Source organism: Cloeon dipterum, chromosome 3 (genome assembly GCF_949628265.1).
Source record: "Cloeon dipterum chromosome 3, ieCloDipt1.1, whole genome shotgun sequence".
Lineage (NCBI taxonomy): Eukaryota > Metazoa > Arthropoda > Insecta > Ephemeroptera > Baetidae > Cloeon > Cloeon dipterum.
This window is the reverse complement of record NC_088788.1, coordinates 25265496-25281688: the sequence shown is the minus strand read 5'-3', so window position 1 is coordinate 25281688 and position 16193 is coordinate 25265496. Positions and strand designations below refer to the sequence as shown.

General features: G+C 40.7%; 1 protein-coding gene across 2 annotated transcripts in view; it reads left to right on the top strand.

The window, feature by feature from the left end:
• Positions 1–16193, top strand: part of LOC135941557 (centrosome-associated protein 350-like) — a 102942-nt gene that overhangs the window by 81183 nt on the left and 5566 nt on the right. Inside the window, exons 6-22 of one of the 2 annotated variants that reach the window (XR_010574992.1) lie at positions 7366–7611; positions 8887–9057; positions 9117–10498; positions 10553–10741; positions 10798–10957; positions 11010–11117; positions 11167–11285; positions 11345–11469; positions 11525–11759; positions 11813–12065; positions 12128–12266; positions 12322–12569; positions 12630–12790; positions 12886–13796; positions 14316–14467; positions 14587–14617; positions 15368–15450. Coding sequence is in view for 1 of the 2 variants with exons in the window: in XM_065487176.1 (XP_065343248.1) it covers positions 7366–7611; positions 8887–9057; positions 9117–10498; positions 10553–10741; positions 10798–10957; positions 11010–11117; positions 11167–11285; positions 11345–11469; positions 11525–11759; positions 11813–12065; positions 12128–12266; positions 12322–12569; positions 12630–12790; positions 12886–13796; positions 14316–14467; positions 15368–15450 (4682 nt within the window). In the remaining variant the exon portion in view is untranslated. The remainder of the gene's footprint in view (positions 1–7365; positions 7612–8886; positions 9058–9116; positions 10499–10552; positions 10742–10797; positions 10958–11009; positions 11118–11166; positions 11286–11344; positions 11470–11524; positions 11760–11812; positions 12066–12127; positions 12267–12321; positions 12570–12629; positions 12791–12885; positions 13797–14315; positions 14468–14586; positions 14618–15367; positions 15451–16193) is intronic. The other variant, XM_065487176.1, reaches the window with a different exon arrangement.

Below are 16193 nucleotides of genomic sequence, written 5' to 3'. Positions count from 1 at the left end.
CCACGTCCCTTGACGGTGTCAAGCAATAATCGAATGTCCATCTGTCCCTTCGACCACTTAAATAAAACGCGCGCGTTGGGATGGCTTTGCACGTTGTATTGCCTTTTAAGGTTGCGTGGGACACGACGTAGCCGCCGCGGAGATGAGAAAAGCACACGTATTTCCATAAATCTTAGCCTCGTTTCGAAGCGCGAAAGTGCCGACGGTGCGTGCATAATTTACATTCGCGCTCGCGGTTTCTAGGATTCCGTCTTTTATCCAGATGGAAGTAGCCTGAAATTTTCTGCTCGGATTGTGTATCCGCAGCTGCCTTGCGGTTGACAACTCACTCGCGGTAGCGATGATTTGATTTATGCATTCGCTCAGCGGTAAATTGCATTAAGTGCAATTACTGTGATTGTGCTAATTGCGAGCACTCGCATGCAGGGAGGAAATAGGAGAACTATCAGGTAACAAGCACCTGAGTGAACGTCTGAGAGAATCTAAGTAATTTATCGGACGCTAGATGGGGAATCGGAGGGAAAGGAACGAATTAAATGGCAAATCGAAAGTTGAATGGACGGATTTCGTTCATAAAATTCTGTTGACAAGTAGTTTCACGTTCAAAAAGCGGATATGATTTGCATAGTGTCATGAAGGGTGTTTGGAAAATTATGGCGTTGACATGCTTGAAGGGTTTCAGGTTACAAAAATGTTATATATTTATAGAACATAAAGTGACAGGGATCCGAAAGCCACTATTTTGTTCCCTTCCACTTTTTAGCATGGTCGCAATATATGTATCAAAAATAGAGCTGTTAAAAATATAGATTGTCAAGCTGTTAATTTATGCAGAATAAATCATTTATAAAAAGAAGGTTGCTCTGATATTCACGTCACGTTGGTTCCAAATTTAAATATTCAATTATACTTTGAATTTAAAGTAAATATTATCCTTCAAAGAATGTGAATTTTTGGAATTGATGAAATAATTGGACTTTGTGGTTTTCACAATTTTTAAATTCAAAATTTGATTATATTGTGAAAGTTGAAACGCCTATACTCTTCTTTGTAAAATAAAAAATTGCCCACACCAACCAAATTTATAATAAATAGAACTGCAAAATTTTCATTGTTTTAACAACAATGTATATATTTGCAATACAATTTTTACTATATGGCGCTCAAAATTAAATAATGTATTGTCACTGTCATATCCATAGCCATAGGGTCCTCATGGAAAGTTTTGAAAATATACTTAATCATCTCTTACTTATGAAGTGAAAACTTTTGAAAATTAATGTTTTAATTGATGTGAGGATTGCGATAAGGCAAGGAAATGCTTGAGATTCGCCGAAAGAGGTGACATTCCAAAAAGTTCACTGGAGCAGCTGGTCAAACGGCCCGTTCGCCCAGTCACACACGTGCTAATAGAGAAAGCCAGCGAGGCAGCGCGAACTCGCGTCGCCGGAGCGAACACGGCTCGCCGGTCTTGCTTTTCTCGGTCCGTTCGGACACTGGCGAAAAATAGCCTACTCTCGACAATAGGTGGGGTTATCGATTATTGATTGATATATTGTGGTCAGATTTCTACAAGCCCCGCATCTATCAGCGCCCGAGAAACGCCATTGATCTCGCGGGCTGTCAGCGAGCGAGTGCCGAGCGGCGGCACCTCCTTTGTTCCAACGCTGCCTAATTAGAAACCCGTCGCCGACGTTAGTGTGCGCCTCCTTCGCCGCCGGTGCTGAAAAAATGCATTCTGCAGTGAGAGCAACGCATTATGCCAAAATTTCAAGCACACGCGTGGACACTAGTACATGGATCTTGAATTAGCGCGTCAATTTGACTTTCTCGTTTAAAAGTGCTCTCGGGAATTCAACCTGTGATAAAAAATGCCCTCAAAACTGTCAAATCAAAATCAATCCACAGCAGCTTTTATTGTATTGAATGGCATCCTAGTGCCAAGTAACGTTTTAATGGGTTATAACGGTATTAATATCGAGATTATTAACATTGAATAGATCCAAAAAGAGTACAACAGACGAAATAAATAAGGCCAAACTTATCAACGTTCGCTGCTCAGTTTTGCTGTGGAAGCTTGACACAAAGTTATCTTATCCTTGTCAAAGTCAAGGAAAATTATGTTCGAATTAATTTCCTGTGAAAAGTGGAATAGCTTCAGGCTCGCAGAGTATGTTCTTCTCTCGCTCTCTATTATTATTTTAAGATGTAAGATATTTCGCAATAATTAGCACGAATTTTCATCATCTTTTAACTCTCCGAAGTAAGACCAATTTGAGGACATTTTTTCGTGATGCGATTATTTTTTACAATTTTATGGTAAGTGGAAATAAGCATTTTGGCAATTTTAAGTAAAAAAAATGGATCTACGATCTAGATCGTAAAATTCAATTAGCAGCAATCTCCAATTATTGCTCCTTTTTTTAAAAAACGGCCAATTTTTCCGCCAGAGTCGGTTCGAGTTTTGCAAACAATTTTTTCGGTGTGAATGAGCTGTTGAAATTGACGCGGCGGTGGTGGTGTGCATACATTATTATATTACAGCATTTTACAGACGTTGCTCGTTATAATATTATATTATGTCGGAGCGCAAGTATCACTGCTCCTATTTTCATATTCTCAGAATTTCTCTCGCGAGTGCCATAAAAATCTTGAGCAACAGCAGCTCACGTCATATGCCGAGGCGTGTAATAATTGTCTGCAAAAATGCTTCACACTTTGGAAATGCGTCTCCCAATACTGCAATTTAATAAGCATATATGGGTCAAAATGTGCACAAATTATTGAGATAGCGCTGGGAAAACGTGTAAACTCGGCTCATGGGATGGGTTCAATAAAAGTTGTTGGTGTCGGCGCTCGATCATGATGCATTGCATTCCTCCCGAGAGGATAAATCACGCTTAGCAATAAGTTAAAGTTTTCCTTTTTCTCGCAATTATAGATTTGCAAAGCGGAGAGAGTGACAAGTAAAGATCGATTTGCGCACGACGCGAATAAAGTTGTCACGGCGTCGATCCTTCTGAGGAATTATGCGCGTCTTTTTTGTGTGTGCAAGTGTTTCCAGCTACATTACTTGCCTTTCTTTGGTAATTTTCCCATAAATATTATTATTCCCATTCTTTCAAATGCAAAGTCATTGCAATCCCTGTTATTTCTAATATTGCTACTATTTTTACTATGGCAGCGAAAATTACACAAACTCTTCGGTTGATTTTGACCCGTGACATATTTTGCAATACAAATTTTAGTCTGAAGATCTCAATCAGAAAAAATTGTGTGTCTCTTAATTATGATTAACGCCTTTTAAGTTTTTTTTTAATATTTAAAGTGTCAAAATTAACCTTTTGATGCTGATTGAACTTTGAGGAAGAATGTTCAATGACGTAAGTTTGGTCAACATAATTTATTGGCGGTGAAATTTTTTAACATGAAAAATAGGCTCAATTGAAGAATTTAGTATTTCATAACTGACTGTATGCTTGAATTTGTGCTTCATTAATCATCTCACAAAGTGTTCACTTACGGGAGGGAAATTACGCAAATCACTTTTTTGCTCATCTATTTGTCGACAAAATAAGTGTGCTAATTTAGAAACGCAACATACGAGCTTTTCGCGTCAACGTTTTTCAACGGCTGTTAAAGATAATTACCACCGAGTGAAGAAGTACCAATAAAAAGCAATTAACATGCATATTACCCAAAGAGCGAGCACTCGACTCGCGCATTCGCCACACATGTGCATGAAATCGCCGGCGAGAGAGTTCGTTGGCTCGCTGTCAAAAATCGAGTTTTTCATCACTTACCCACTCAGAGTGCTATTTTCACGTTAAAAAGCCTGATCGCCTATTTCCAAGTGGCGTGGCAAATACTAAATAATAACGAGGCGTAAACCCGCACATTGAGTACTTCCAGCCGGTGCTGTGAATCGAGTACAATTAATTATTGCTGCGGTGCGGGGACAGGCGGGCAACGTTGTAAATTACAAGCACACGTGTTATAAACGGAATTATTAATTTTCATTCTCTCTATCACAGAGATTTATAGTGCCGCTCAATTGCCTTATACATTGTGTACGGCATGAATCTCCAGGTGGGATTTTAAAAATGCAAACTCTATAAACTTGATCGATGGATCAGCGGAAGATTTGGATGCAAATATATTGACGTTTGAAATTTCAATCATTGGGCGTACTTATTTAATTGGTTTCAAACAAATAAATTAAATATTGCCATTTTTCTTTAAGTATACTTATTTTATAACCACATTAAAAATTTTCACCTAAAAAATATGCAAAAAAAATTGTATTTTTCAAATATCTTTTCCGTGCGTGCAACCATGTATTGAGTCAATAAAAAAGCAAAGATAATTGTGAGTGATATTCAGAAAGCTAGTCGAGCAATTTCGATCGCTAGAACATACTAGTTTTGAAACACCAACACAGATTTCCGCTGCTACCAAACCTGTTACTTGTTCTAATACATTTTTTTATTTATTTGTTCGATAAAATTGACCTTTAAAATCTTAAACACAAAACATTTTCTTTAAAGGCAACCTTCATATAAAACCGCAACTATTTTAAGACGAAAGCAGCGTATTGTTCTTTTTCGTAACACGCCACGTCGTTGAAACTTGGAAACATTCTTATTCTACAAGTATCAATAAATTCTATACATTCAATTATTCTATACATTCAATTATTTTATACATTATCTGTGCTGTTTGATTGAGTAAAAGTAATAATGTCAGGCGTTGACACGCGTTGACCTCACACGTCACTGCCGCAAGGTGCAGATCTATTTTTTCCCGAAAAAGCCATGTCAAAATGCCGCGTCACGTTGTAAAACACGTGCTGATTCTGGCGCGATTTCGCAATCGACGACAAAGCTGATTCTCACTCACTAGTCAGCTCCGTGCAGCCGGATTGGAAACCCACTCATTATATAATAACACAGTCAGTCGGACCGAGAGTTTCTGGAAGCGGCGGCGCGTTTAACGAGAATCTCGAATAAAGTGTAATTCGGCGTGCCGGAGTTATATAAAATATTACAAACTGCTGTAAAGCGCTCCGGGGACAAATTGCGTTGGCATAATTGCTTCCTCGACGAGCGAGAGACGCGATCGAACGCGACGAACACCTCTCCACGGATACAAAATAATACACACCGAGAAATTTCTCTGCAGCTCCCACGAGGGAAAAAGTAGTCTGATGAACTGACTGACTGCCTGCCTGCCGCTGCGCTGAATTTTTACGAGCCTGAAGTGACCACCAAAGGCTGCCGGCCGACCGTCCCACCAGCAGTCGACAGGAATGGTCGCGAATGGAAATTTATTTCACAGTTTTTCAATGTGTCCTACGATTAAATTTCTGATCACATACGATTTTTTTGCGCGCGGTGAATGGGACGCGCACTTTGTAAGACAAATATTAAAAAAAAATTATTTCCGATTTTAAATATGATTTCTATTTTAATAAAATCCGTTAAAAGGTTTTCTTTCTCGTCGGGACAAATCTGTCCGCTGACAGACAACAGTCTCGCGCAAGTCGCTCGTTTTACGACTCTGCGATTGTCCCAGAGGGCAGCGACGCCGCCGCCACCGCACCAGATTCGCGCATTTCCTCGTTCAGGCAGCCAGCTGTCGATCTCTTTCTCTCTCTCTCGCTTCTGCTCGTCCGAGAGAAATAAATATTCGCGAAACACGGATGTAGCACCGCCCTGGTTATTGTTTTATTGCGGCCGGTTGTTATGAAACACGCGCAGCTCGCGCAAATGCTACCGCCGTCGTTACATATTTTGGCGAACAAGGCAGGCTCGTTGCAGTAATTCGAGTAACACACTCAAAGAGCTGAGAGATCATATAATAATTTTTGTTATTTTTCTCTCACTTAAATTTAGATAGGACTAAATGGTATGCCGAGCATTTTGCGTAGTAATGAAACAATCTGAAAATTCGCTGATTTCGGATTTTTTGACTCTGTTTCCGTCTAGATCAATTTTTATTCATTATACTAAATCATATTCTCACAGTAAAATGTATAACGTTATTTTTTTTATAACTACTTGATTGAAAGGCTTCAGATGAGGACTCAGCGCTCACAATTTTAAAATCCCACTAACTTTGTTAGGATTACAATTAGACAAGCAGTTTTAAGTGGTATACAATTCTAAGAACTGTTCAACTCGACTAAATTGCGATCCATTAGAAGATAAATTTTGCAGTTTATTTTACGAAATTTTTACAGAGCTTGATGATCGTGATGTTTTTGAGAATCAAGGTAATTGCTTATGGTCGAGCGGGACAAATCTGCCCCATACATTGTCATATGTAAACGAAATTAATAATCAAAAAATGCAAAGTGAGCATTAAAAGATTGTCATTATGGCAGATTTGAATCCTTATACCGTCAAGATTTGTCTGACACCTTCTTTTGACGAAATATTAAATCACGATATTATACAGGCACCATTCATTTGAAAATCACTAAATTTTTTGCGCTGATTTTACAGATTACATTTGCACTGCTTGTTGAAAAAATTGACTTTAGCACAATCCGCTTATATTTACCTAAGGAAATCTTGTTTTTAATTTGTCAGGTTAGCTCCTCTTTTTAGTCCAAGTCCAAGATACCACGTTCACTTTGTAGAGGTCCTCCTTTTGACCACAATTTATTAATTTCTGATCTGGTTTTCGCTACTTGATATCCAGAATGATGACGCCCCCGTTTTGAGTTTCTCACCCAAGGCTACGGAATTATCATATCGGAATGGGAGTAGCCACCGCGCGATTAGTTCCATGCGGCGTTTGATGGATGCGTCTTTTTGAGAGCAAGCGCGGCATAATTACACATTAATCACATTTTATGATAATCGGCCCGAAAATAACGCCTCGTCCGGCCTGCAGTGAAAGCTGTCGATCGGCCTCGCCGCACTATCAGGGTTGCTGATGATAAATCAGAGCGCAATTAATAGCAGCCACAAAATCAGAGTGTAATTACACCGCGAGCGCGCCGATTTTTAATGGCCCCGCAATTATATCAGAAAACACAGAGAAGCAGGCGGCTTTTTTTGTTACTCGTTATGTTTCTGATCGATTTCGACGCGAAAAATGACCAACAAAGCAGGTCAAGCACTCTTTGCACTTTTTTTGCCTGGGCAAAGCGGCCTGATATGTTTGATTTTTTGTGGTATTTGATTGCTACAAAATGTGCGCTCATGTGGTTGAGAATCACGATTAAACCATCTCCATTAACTTTTGTAATTATCCTACTCTATATCTACAGTAGAGAAACTTTCTCACGAGAACATTTTGCGTGCATGCCAACCAGCATTGATCAAATATAAATAGTTGTGTTTGATATTTCCGCAGTTGCCCACGTTTTAAGTCCGCCGACGAGGGAAGCGCCCCAGCCAAAACCCGCGATGAGAACGAAGCCTGGTGTCAAGACAAAGTTCACCCCAAGCTTACACAAAACCAAAATCAAGAGTTCGCAGGAAGCGACCGTTCCAAGTCCTGAGGAAGACCTCTTCAAATCGTCACTTCCCAGATATCTGGTGACACGGGCCAAGTCAGCCAGCAAAACTCCGTCACCGCCAAGGAAGATCAAGAAACCAGGTAAAACATTAACAGCCCAACCCATGTATTTCAACCAAAAATATTAAAATCTTCGAATTTGCCAATTAAATGCTTATCACCTACAAGATATATTGCATAAATGAAAATTTTCCTGAATTATGTTTATAACTAAATCGGATTTTTTTAAAACCATGAATATATAACCCTAAAAAATTATTCCTTCTGTTAATTTAAAAGTTATTTGTTTCAAAACGCTTTTCTATTTTTATTCTTTGGCTGTAGACATTTAACTCCGTAAAGAGCCCCAGGGAATACGATCAACAACAAATCTTAAACGAAAGGTACCCGCTATTTAATTACGCATCGACAATGAGCCTTCAGTGGCAGGCCATGAAATTGAAAATAATCCGCCGCTCCCATCGAGAGTACAGCGGCTATTGAATATTCTGCAGAATAATAATTTGCATCTAACTGTCGGGATAAAAATTCACTCGTACTGACAGCCAAGCAGCATGCACGTCAATCACGAAGCTATTTTTTTGGCAGATATTTTGATAGAGTGTCTTTGTACCAAAAAGTGCACAAAGAGCCCGCACGGGCATGCGATCCACGAAAGTTATTAAATAGCTAAAAGGGAAGAAAGTAGCTCCTTGCGAGTGTGTTTGTGTTTATGCGGCGGAGAGTAGCTTTTGCTTACAGCTTTTTGCGTGCGGGCCCTTTCTTTGTTCCACTCGCACATTGTTAGCAAATTATTCTGATTTGCATAGGACAAGATCAATTTTGCATGCCAATAAGATGGCTTGCTGACTATAAGCCGAGCTCATGTTTGTAGAGGTACTTATTATTTTTTCATCGCGATGATGCCACAGGCGCTGACCGTGTTTGTTGAAAAATCTTTCTACTTTATCCTGATTGCGATTGGAGAACACGTGCATTTCAGTCTTCAGAATTTTATCAGTATATAGCGATCGATAATTTCCTAGCCGAAAGAAAAAAAATTAAAATTTCTCTAACTTTATATCCATTGTAATCTTTGTTTTCATTACATTCTAATTATATTTCAGCAAGCTACTCATATCAATTAAAATTTGCTATCATCAATCGGGAAATTTGCAAGGCTTTCTTTTTAACATTTAACTCTTCAAAATTATTTTACTTTGGCAGTAAATATACACGTTTCGGCATCTGCTGGCTGAGCTCTGAAGTAGATTTGCGCTCTCCTCTTGAACTCTCCGGTTGCAGAGCAGAAACAATAATACTCTGTTGAACTCTGCTGAGATGTTGTGTCCTAACTCATTTCTTGCTTACTTTTAGAAATTACGCCTTCGACATGGCGAGAGGAAAGAGAAAGGAAAATCAATGAAAAGAAAATTGACGAACAGTACGTTGATGACTTTGAGTCCGAAGATGAAGAAGATAAAGGCAAAGAAGTAAAAAAGAAAAAGTCCCCTAAAAGATTTATTTTCAAAGCTAAGTCCCCTCCAGGTAAATATAAGCAGTTTTTTGGTGGGAAAAATCGTAAAACTAAAATAATCGATTTTCAGCTCCAAAAATGCCTGAGCCGAAGAAACGGCACTACAACCCTTCTGAGGTGAAAAAGTATATATCTCAGCAGCGGCGGCAAAGGTGTGAGGAAAAATTTAAGGTGGAGGAGGACAAGAAAAATAAAGAGGAAAGGACCAAGCAGCATCTCAACGAGCTGCAGAACAGGACAAGGCAGATCCTCCAGGCAAATGTCAGACAGTGTAGATCTAGTAAATCTGCAGAAGCCACTCATAAGTCTAAATCTCCGCTCTCTTCTTTTGCGATAAATAATCTGCAGCTGAATTTACACAATCTCAAATCTCCATCCGTGTCCAGCAAGTCGTCCATGAGAGAAAGTAACAACCGGCTGTCCGACGAATTTATCGAGGACTTTGTAAAAATGCACCAGCCCCGTCCCGCCCGGCAGGAAATCCTCAGTCACTCAAACAGATTCATGTTCGAAATATCATCGTGCATAAAGGCGAATTTGGCTGCGACCACGATACAAGCTGCTTTCCGCGGACACCTCACTCGAAAGAGGCTAGCAAAGGAGAGAGCAACACAAAAGGCAGCGAAATTGTCTTTCAAAGACCAGGGCACTCAACATCACGCCGTGCCGTTCGACTTTCTGGACAATTGCATCGAACAAACCCAACCCGATCCATTCAGCTTCATTCAAACCGTGAAACGTAAGCTCTCAGAAGCAATTTCTTTCGCTCAGGAAAATTCTGTTGTGACCAAATCTGGTCCAATGTCGACAGCGGAGGAGGAGAATAAGTACGAAAGCGACTTTGAGAGCTCCGTCCCCACTGCTTCACCCAGTGAAGAAATCCCCATCGGCTCTGACTCTAGACCTGAGTCCCAGCACTCGCTGGTTTCTGTGTCGCCAGACAAGAATGCTGAGATCAACGCACTTGCCTCAAAAGAAAACATGTCCTCTTTAACATCAATCAGTTCACCCTCGCAATTGGTACCGCCCAATGTGGGATTGGTTGTGCAGCCGGATGTGCTGGCCGAACAGAGACCAACCTCTGGTCCAGAGGGATGCTCAGCCAGCTCAACCAGCACTGCGAGCTCATCAACCTTGCTCTCGCAGTCTGGAATCTCTGGAGACTCTGCTGGAAAATGTGATTTTGTGACGTCGTACACCGTGTACAAGTCTGGAAGCAAAACCATCAAAGTGCCGCACGCCAAGCTGCCCGTCTCCAGCATTCTCGAGCCGCCCATCCACGAGATCAAGGCTTGCTTTGTGAATAAGAGTATCGAGGAGCTGGAGGCGTCCATAATAGCCGGGTTCAAGCGGCTAGGGGAGGAGATGAACGCAACCAGAGCGCTCTTTGAAATCCCCCTGCCCTTGATGGAGCCAAGGAAAATTACCATGAAGAAAATTCCAACCTTGCAGGTACCTTTAATCACACACAAGTACAAGGAAGGACGTTGACATGTTTTTTTTCAGGACGTTTTACCCAAGTTGACATCTACCTTGGAAAATATTTACTTTACCGTGCCACAGCTGACCGAAAAAGCGAAAAATCTTGCACAGAGTGCTTCTCAATCCTCTCCAGAGAATGATGCAACAGAAGCAGACATTATTGATGAAATAAAGGATGAGTCGGAAGAGTTATCGGCTTCAACTATCACAGAGGTATTGATTGATTGGAGGGTTCGAATATGCTCCCTAAATTTGTATCCAATGTCTAGGAGAAGAAGGAAACTGAGGCTCTCTCTGAAAAAACATCCTCTGGCGGTTTGCCGAGAGTCATGGAAGCAGTTAAAGACTTTGAATTGAGTCTGCAATCAGCTCAAGGCAGCCTGCAAAATTTGGCAGAGCAGGAATCATTAGAAGATATTAGTGAGCAAGGTAGGAATTTATTTTAATTTGAATATATTGTTTGCTATTGAATCGTTTTCAGACTATTCTTCCAAGTTTGAAGAGGAGAGTGAAATTATTGAAGAAATACAGTCTGAAAGTGACACGACCCCAACAGTATCAGACGTTCTTACGGAAATCAATGGAAGAGGTGTGGTGAAACTTTTAATTGCGTATTTTATTGACCTTGAATTACACAGATCGCCCGTCAAAATTGTCCAAGTCCAAAAGTTCAAACTCCACCAAAGAATCGCTGACAAAACACTCGTCTGGGGGAAGTGGAGAGCACGATTCCTTTACTGTTTTTTCGCTGACGATGGTATATATTTTTAAAAAATCAAACAGCTTTCACACTACAAAAATGAAATGTCACAACAGTTTCACCAGCTGGTGAGAGATCAGGAGCTGCGGGCTCGGCAGCAAAGAGCGCTTCTCAAGCAAAGGGAAGATGCAATTTATGAAAAAAGCAAGGCAGAGCTAATTTTGCTAGAGAACCAAAAAAAGTAAGTTTTTAATGTTGTCTTTGTGAAAATGATTTATATCTCAAATCTTCACTAGACAAATGCGGATCCACGGCACCGAAAACTTAATACCTGGAATAAAAAAGCGACAGCGAGCAATTCTTTTGCGGCTCAATCAGGAGAGAGATGAAATAAAGAGACTGCGAGAATCTCATAAAATTGCATCGCAAGAGCGGAAACTCATGCTGCAGCAGCAGCATCACATCGCCAAACTGAAACTGGCGGCCAAAGAGATTGCTCAAAAGCTCCATGGAAAAGATATATCCTCCAAAGTAACACATTTTATTTGCAACACTTGCCGTCTTACTAATCTGTTCAATCACAGCGTCTGCTTGAGCCATCTCGGTGGGCAGTGCCGGAGTTGAGCGAGGACGACAGCAGTGCAGCATCAATTTCCCTGGACACAAGTGATCTTTCGCACAGCAAGCAAAGCTCTGAAGCTGAAAGCACTATGAAGGATGTTTTGTGTGGCCTGAAGAAGCGGGAAAAGGTGAAACGGCGTTCAGATGGAATTGACCACAGCAAAGAAAAGTCCCCCAAGGTCCTGAAGCAGGACGTAAAACAAAATATAAAAAATGGTTTGTAATAACTACTGCAGCTTGAAAATATAGTCTTAATTTGAAATATTTATTAAATGTAGACCTGAGCACTTCGCCTGTGCCAGCATCTATGGAAGAGGCGCCTAGTGTGAATATTCCCGACTCAGTCACTGCTGAGGAGACAGAAAACCCTGCCAACCAATCAATATCTGAAAAATTAGACATCACTGAACCACAAAGGTAATTATATTCATATTCCTTGTTTAGGAAGGAATCAACATGATTAATTTTACAGTCCGTCTGCGGCGGAGATTTCATCCACAAACACTCAATCAAAAGACGCTGATTGCAGTCAAGACTCCCTCCAAGAAAGCTTCCTCAAACAAGATCAGACTATCTCTCCGCAGGAAGCATCTCAAGCGGGTGGAGTAAAGAAGACGCCGATCACCATCAAAGTGCCTCTTTCTCCAAGGTTGCATCACAACCGACAGAAAAGACGGCACTCGAGCGGCTCTGACGAGTCTATAGTTTTGTCGCAGAATGGTTGGTGCAAACGCTGGATATATCAGATTGCTTAGTTATCATTTGATGCAATCATTTCAGAAACTGCCTCTGAACAGAGTGATGTTGAAAGCAGAATTTGTGCGTTGCATGAGCAACTGCGAAGGCGCAAGATGGAAGCTGAAAAGTTGCGAAAGGAGCAAAAGAGATGCCACAGAGAGCGCCTCAGGGCCAAGGAGCAGTCCTTGTTGAAGCAAATTCAGGTAAGATCAAATCAATTCATTTTTTCTCTCTCCAAAAATCATATATAGTATTATAATTTTTGGTAAACTTATTAATTAATTGTTTGGATTTTTAGGCTTATGACTCATACATCCAACAGACCAGGAAAGATCTGGAGCAGGAATTTGAGAACGGCAGTGTGAAACCACAGATCAAACAGCCGAGAGTCGCGGAGAAAACTCGTCCTTTGAAGGTTGAAAATTCAGAGTTGGCCATCTCTGAAATTATTGTTTCAGAACAACTGAAGAGTGTTGAATCTGAAATCAAGGAAGAAGAACAGGAGAGTTCAGAAATAAAAGATGACATTTCAATCGTTGAAAGTGAAGTGAGTCTTGTAGAGAAGAGCATTGATCAGTCAGTGGCGAGTGAAAATGTGAAAACTGAAGTGGAGGAAGTGGAAGTGGACAGGGAGGAATCTTCAAAGGAAGACACGTTGAAAGAAGACGCTGTTGAACCGCATAGAGAAGGAGAAGGTGTGCCTGCAGAGGATAGAGATCTGACTCCCACGCTAATCCTCACGTCAGAAAACATCCCTGACATCCCAACAGATCAAAATGCATCAAAAGTGGAGAACGATTATACTTTGAGCGAAGAAATTGAGGAAGCTATCGATAATGAAACATTAGTAACCATTTCTGAAGTTTACGAAGACGATTCCGCAAAACCTGAGGCAGTTAGCCCAGTCAGCATTGCTGGTTCGCAAGCGAGTGTGGAGACGACCATCGAGAGCCCAAGAAAGACTGAAATTGAAGAACACGTTTCTACGCCACAGAATGAAATTGCCGAGGAAGATATTTTGGTGCAGGTGGAGAATCTAAGGAGGATTGTCGATGAGGATCAGGTTGACAGGATCACAGACAGCCTCATGAAGCGACTCTTGGATGACACTTTGAGGATGACCCAGGTGACCAAAGTGGTGAACAAGGAACAGAGTTTGAAAGAGGAGCTGGAAGCAATCTCTGAGGTGAAAGAGCAGAGCCCAGAAAGGTGTGTATAATTTCCTCATGGGATATTTCCTACTTTATTTTTGTGCCCAATTTTCGGTTTGTGTTTTGATGTAATTTAAGGTAAATTATTTTACTTTCCTTTTGATATTATCATTGAAGAGAATTTGATACATGCATTCACAGGAAATGCAGTCCCATGCACCTACCATAAAGGTCACTGTAAATTTTTTTGAAACGTTTACGAAGTAACAGTTATTAGCCATGAAGGTTGAATCATCAAAAATTATTTCTTTAATCAGAGTGTTTTAAACTGAAAGCTGATATGAATTATGTATTGTTTTTTTCATGCTGAATGAGATAATTGGGTACTTGTTTTTAATTTAGACTTTTTTTCGTCATAACTATTTTTGCTGCTTAAAACTCACACCCAGAGAGTGTGTTTCAAATTTTTTTTATTTTTCCATGGCCGTTCACTTTATTTCTGCAGTCTTATTTTGTGTGCTATCAGCCAATTGTCAATGAATGAATTTATCAATGGGGCTGTCATGAATTGGTGCAGGGTCAAGTCAATAAGCCCGCCGACCAGCAGCATCTTGGACCGCGTGCACTCTCTGCTTGCTGAGACTGGCTCGAGTTCACCACGGGACAAGACCAGGCCACAAGACTTGATGGGTCTGACCTTTGTCGACGACGCTCTCTCGCCAGAACCAGGTAATCAAAGCGGCTTGATTTTCTCGACGTTTTCCACTCCTCCATGTGTATTCGATGTTATTTCTAAATCGGATCTCCAGAATGGGTGTCACACTTTTCATTGCACTTGCTGATTTCAGAGTAAACATTGATGTCCAATAGGGGTGAAAGGTAAATCACTCGTTGGAATGGATTCAATCCCTTTAATACTCTAGCTGCATGGTATCCTCTGAATTCACGTGAATTTACTTAAACGCTGTTTCTTTAACCTGTGCTTAGTTTTTTCCAATTTAAATCTTAACAATGAGAATAGGGAAACGCTATTTAAAATTAATTATGAAATGTTGATACTATCTAGAATGAATCTCCTCTTGATAAGCATTAGTAATCAATCGAATGCATTAATCCAATTAACCAAAACCTCAATGAACTTTGTATTTCACCAGTAAACCAAATTAAACTCGCCTCTTGTTGATCGAAAGATCCCGTGCCTAAAAATAAATTATTTGCTGTGACCCAAAAGGTTACAAGCAATTTGCATGCGACTAACATCAACGGTATGTTTACCCCGGCATTCTTATTCCGCTGCGTGAACAGGGCAAGGTCGGAATGGCCTGTGTGTGTCTTGAGAGTGTGTCGTCAAAGTTAATCCCGAATTGATAAGATATCCAGTACCACACAAAATAACAACAAATAATGCTATATCAATTTGCAGCCATTCAATATAACCGCAGCGCCCACAATTTAACGATCCCTCTTTCTTGCTGTCGCCTTTCCAATCTCTCTTTTTTTAGAAATACATATATATTTTTCTCGGCGGCTGCAAGACTCACGAAATAATATGTTATATACACCGTATATATAATGCCAGTGTGAACTTGATTACGTTACTTAGAAGGCTTTCGTTGTATGCATTTTAAGGGTTTGAAGTGCCTGGCGTGTGTGAAGAAATCCTGTCTGCAGCTTCGCCAATTTTGATAGCGCCGCTAACTCTTTTGCAAAAGGTGAGTTCAAATTGCTTTTTAAAATAAATTTTAAGATAAAAGGCAATAGATGAAGTTTTAAAAATTGCTACGTCAAAGTTGAGTCATCAATCTGTTTGCTTATCATTGGAATAGAGCGTGAGGCGCTAGAAACACTTCAAAGTAGGAAAAATGCGCGTCCAGTATTTTTTAAAGCTGTCAAGTGACTTTTTTTAAGTACGCTGAACATCTGAAAAATATTTCGGGCCTTGTCAGCTTTTTTGGTAATGGCATAGACACATAAATTGCTCGGGGAAAGAAAAAAAATTGGAAGCGCCTGCGAACCTGGCGCGCGCCCCTTTCTCCATCGGTTGGCTCGATCGACGGCGGCGTCGATTCGCCAGCTTAGTCACTTATTTCTATAATTAGAGCCGGCTTTTTTTATTTTTATTTTTTATTTTGCCTGGTCAGCATCAAAAGTGCGGTGGCGGAGCCATGTAAACAACAACTCTGTGTTGTTTTCGAGCGGCCCGACGCACGACGCAGGGAAAACTGCAGCAGCAGCCACCAGCCGAACGAGAATTATTCAGAGCGACCAGCGTACGGCACCGTCGGTCCATTGAGACCGGGCAGCGAGCAGCGTCACTCACTCGTTCATTCATCTCGCGCGCCCACCGCATAATTTTATGGGCCGTAATGAGCGAGGGGTGATCAGAAATAGATGCGTGCTGTCTGTTCTGTCGACTCTGAAATAGATCCGAGTGACTGTCTCCGCCACCGTCGCA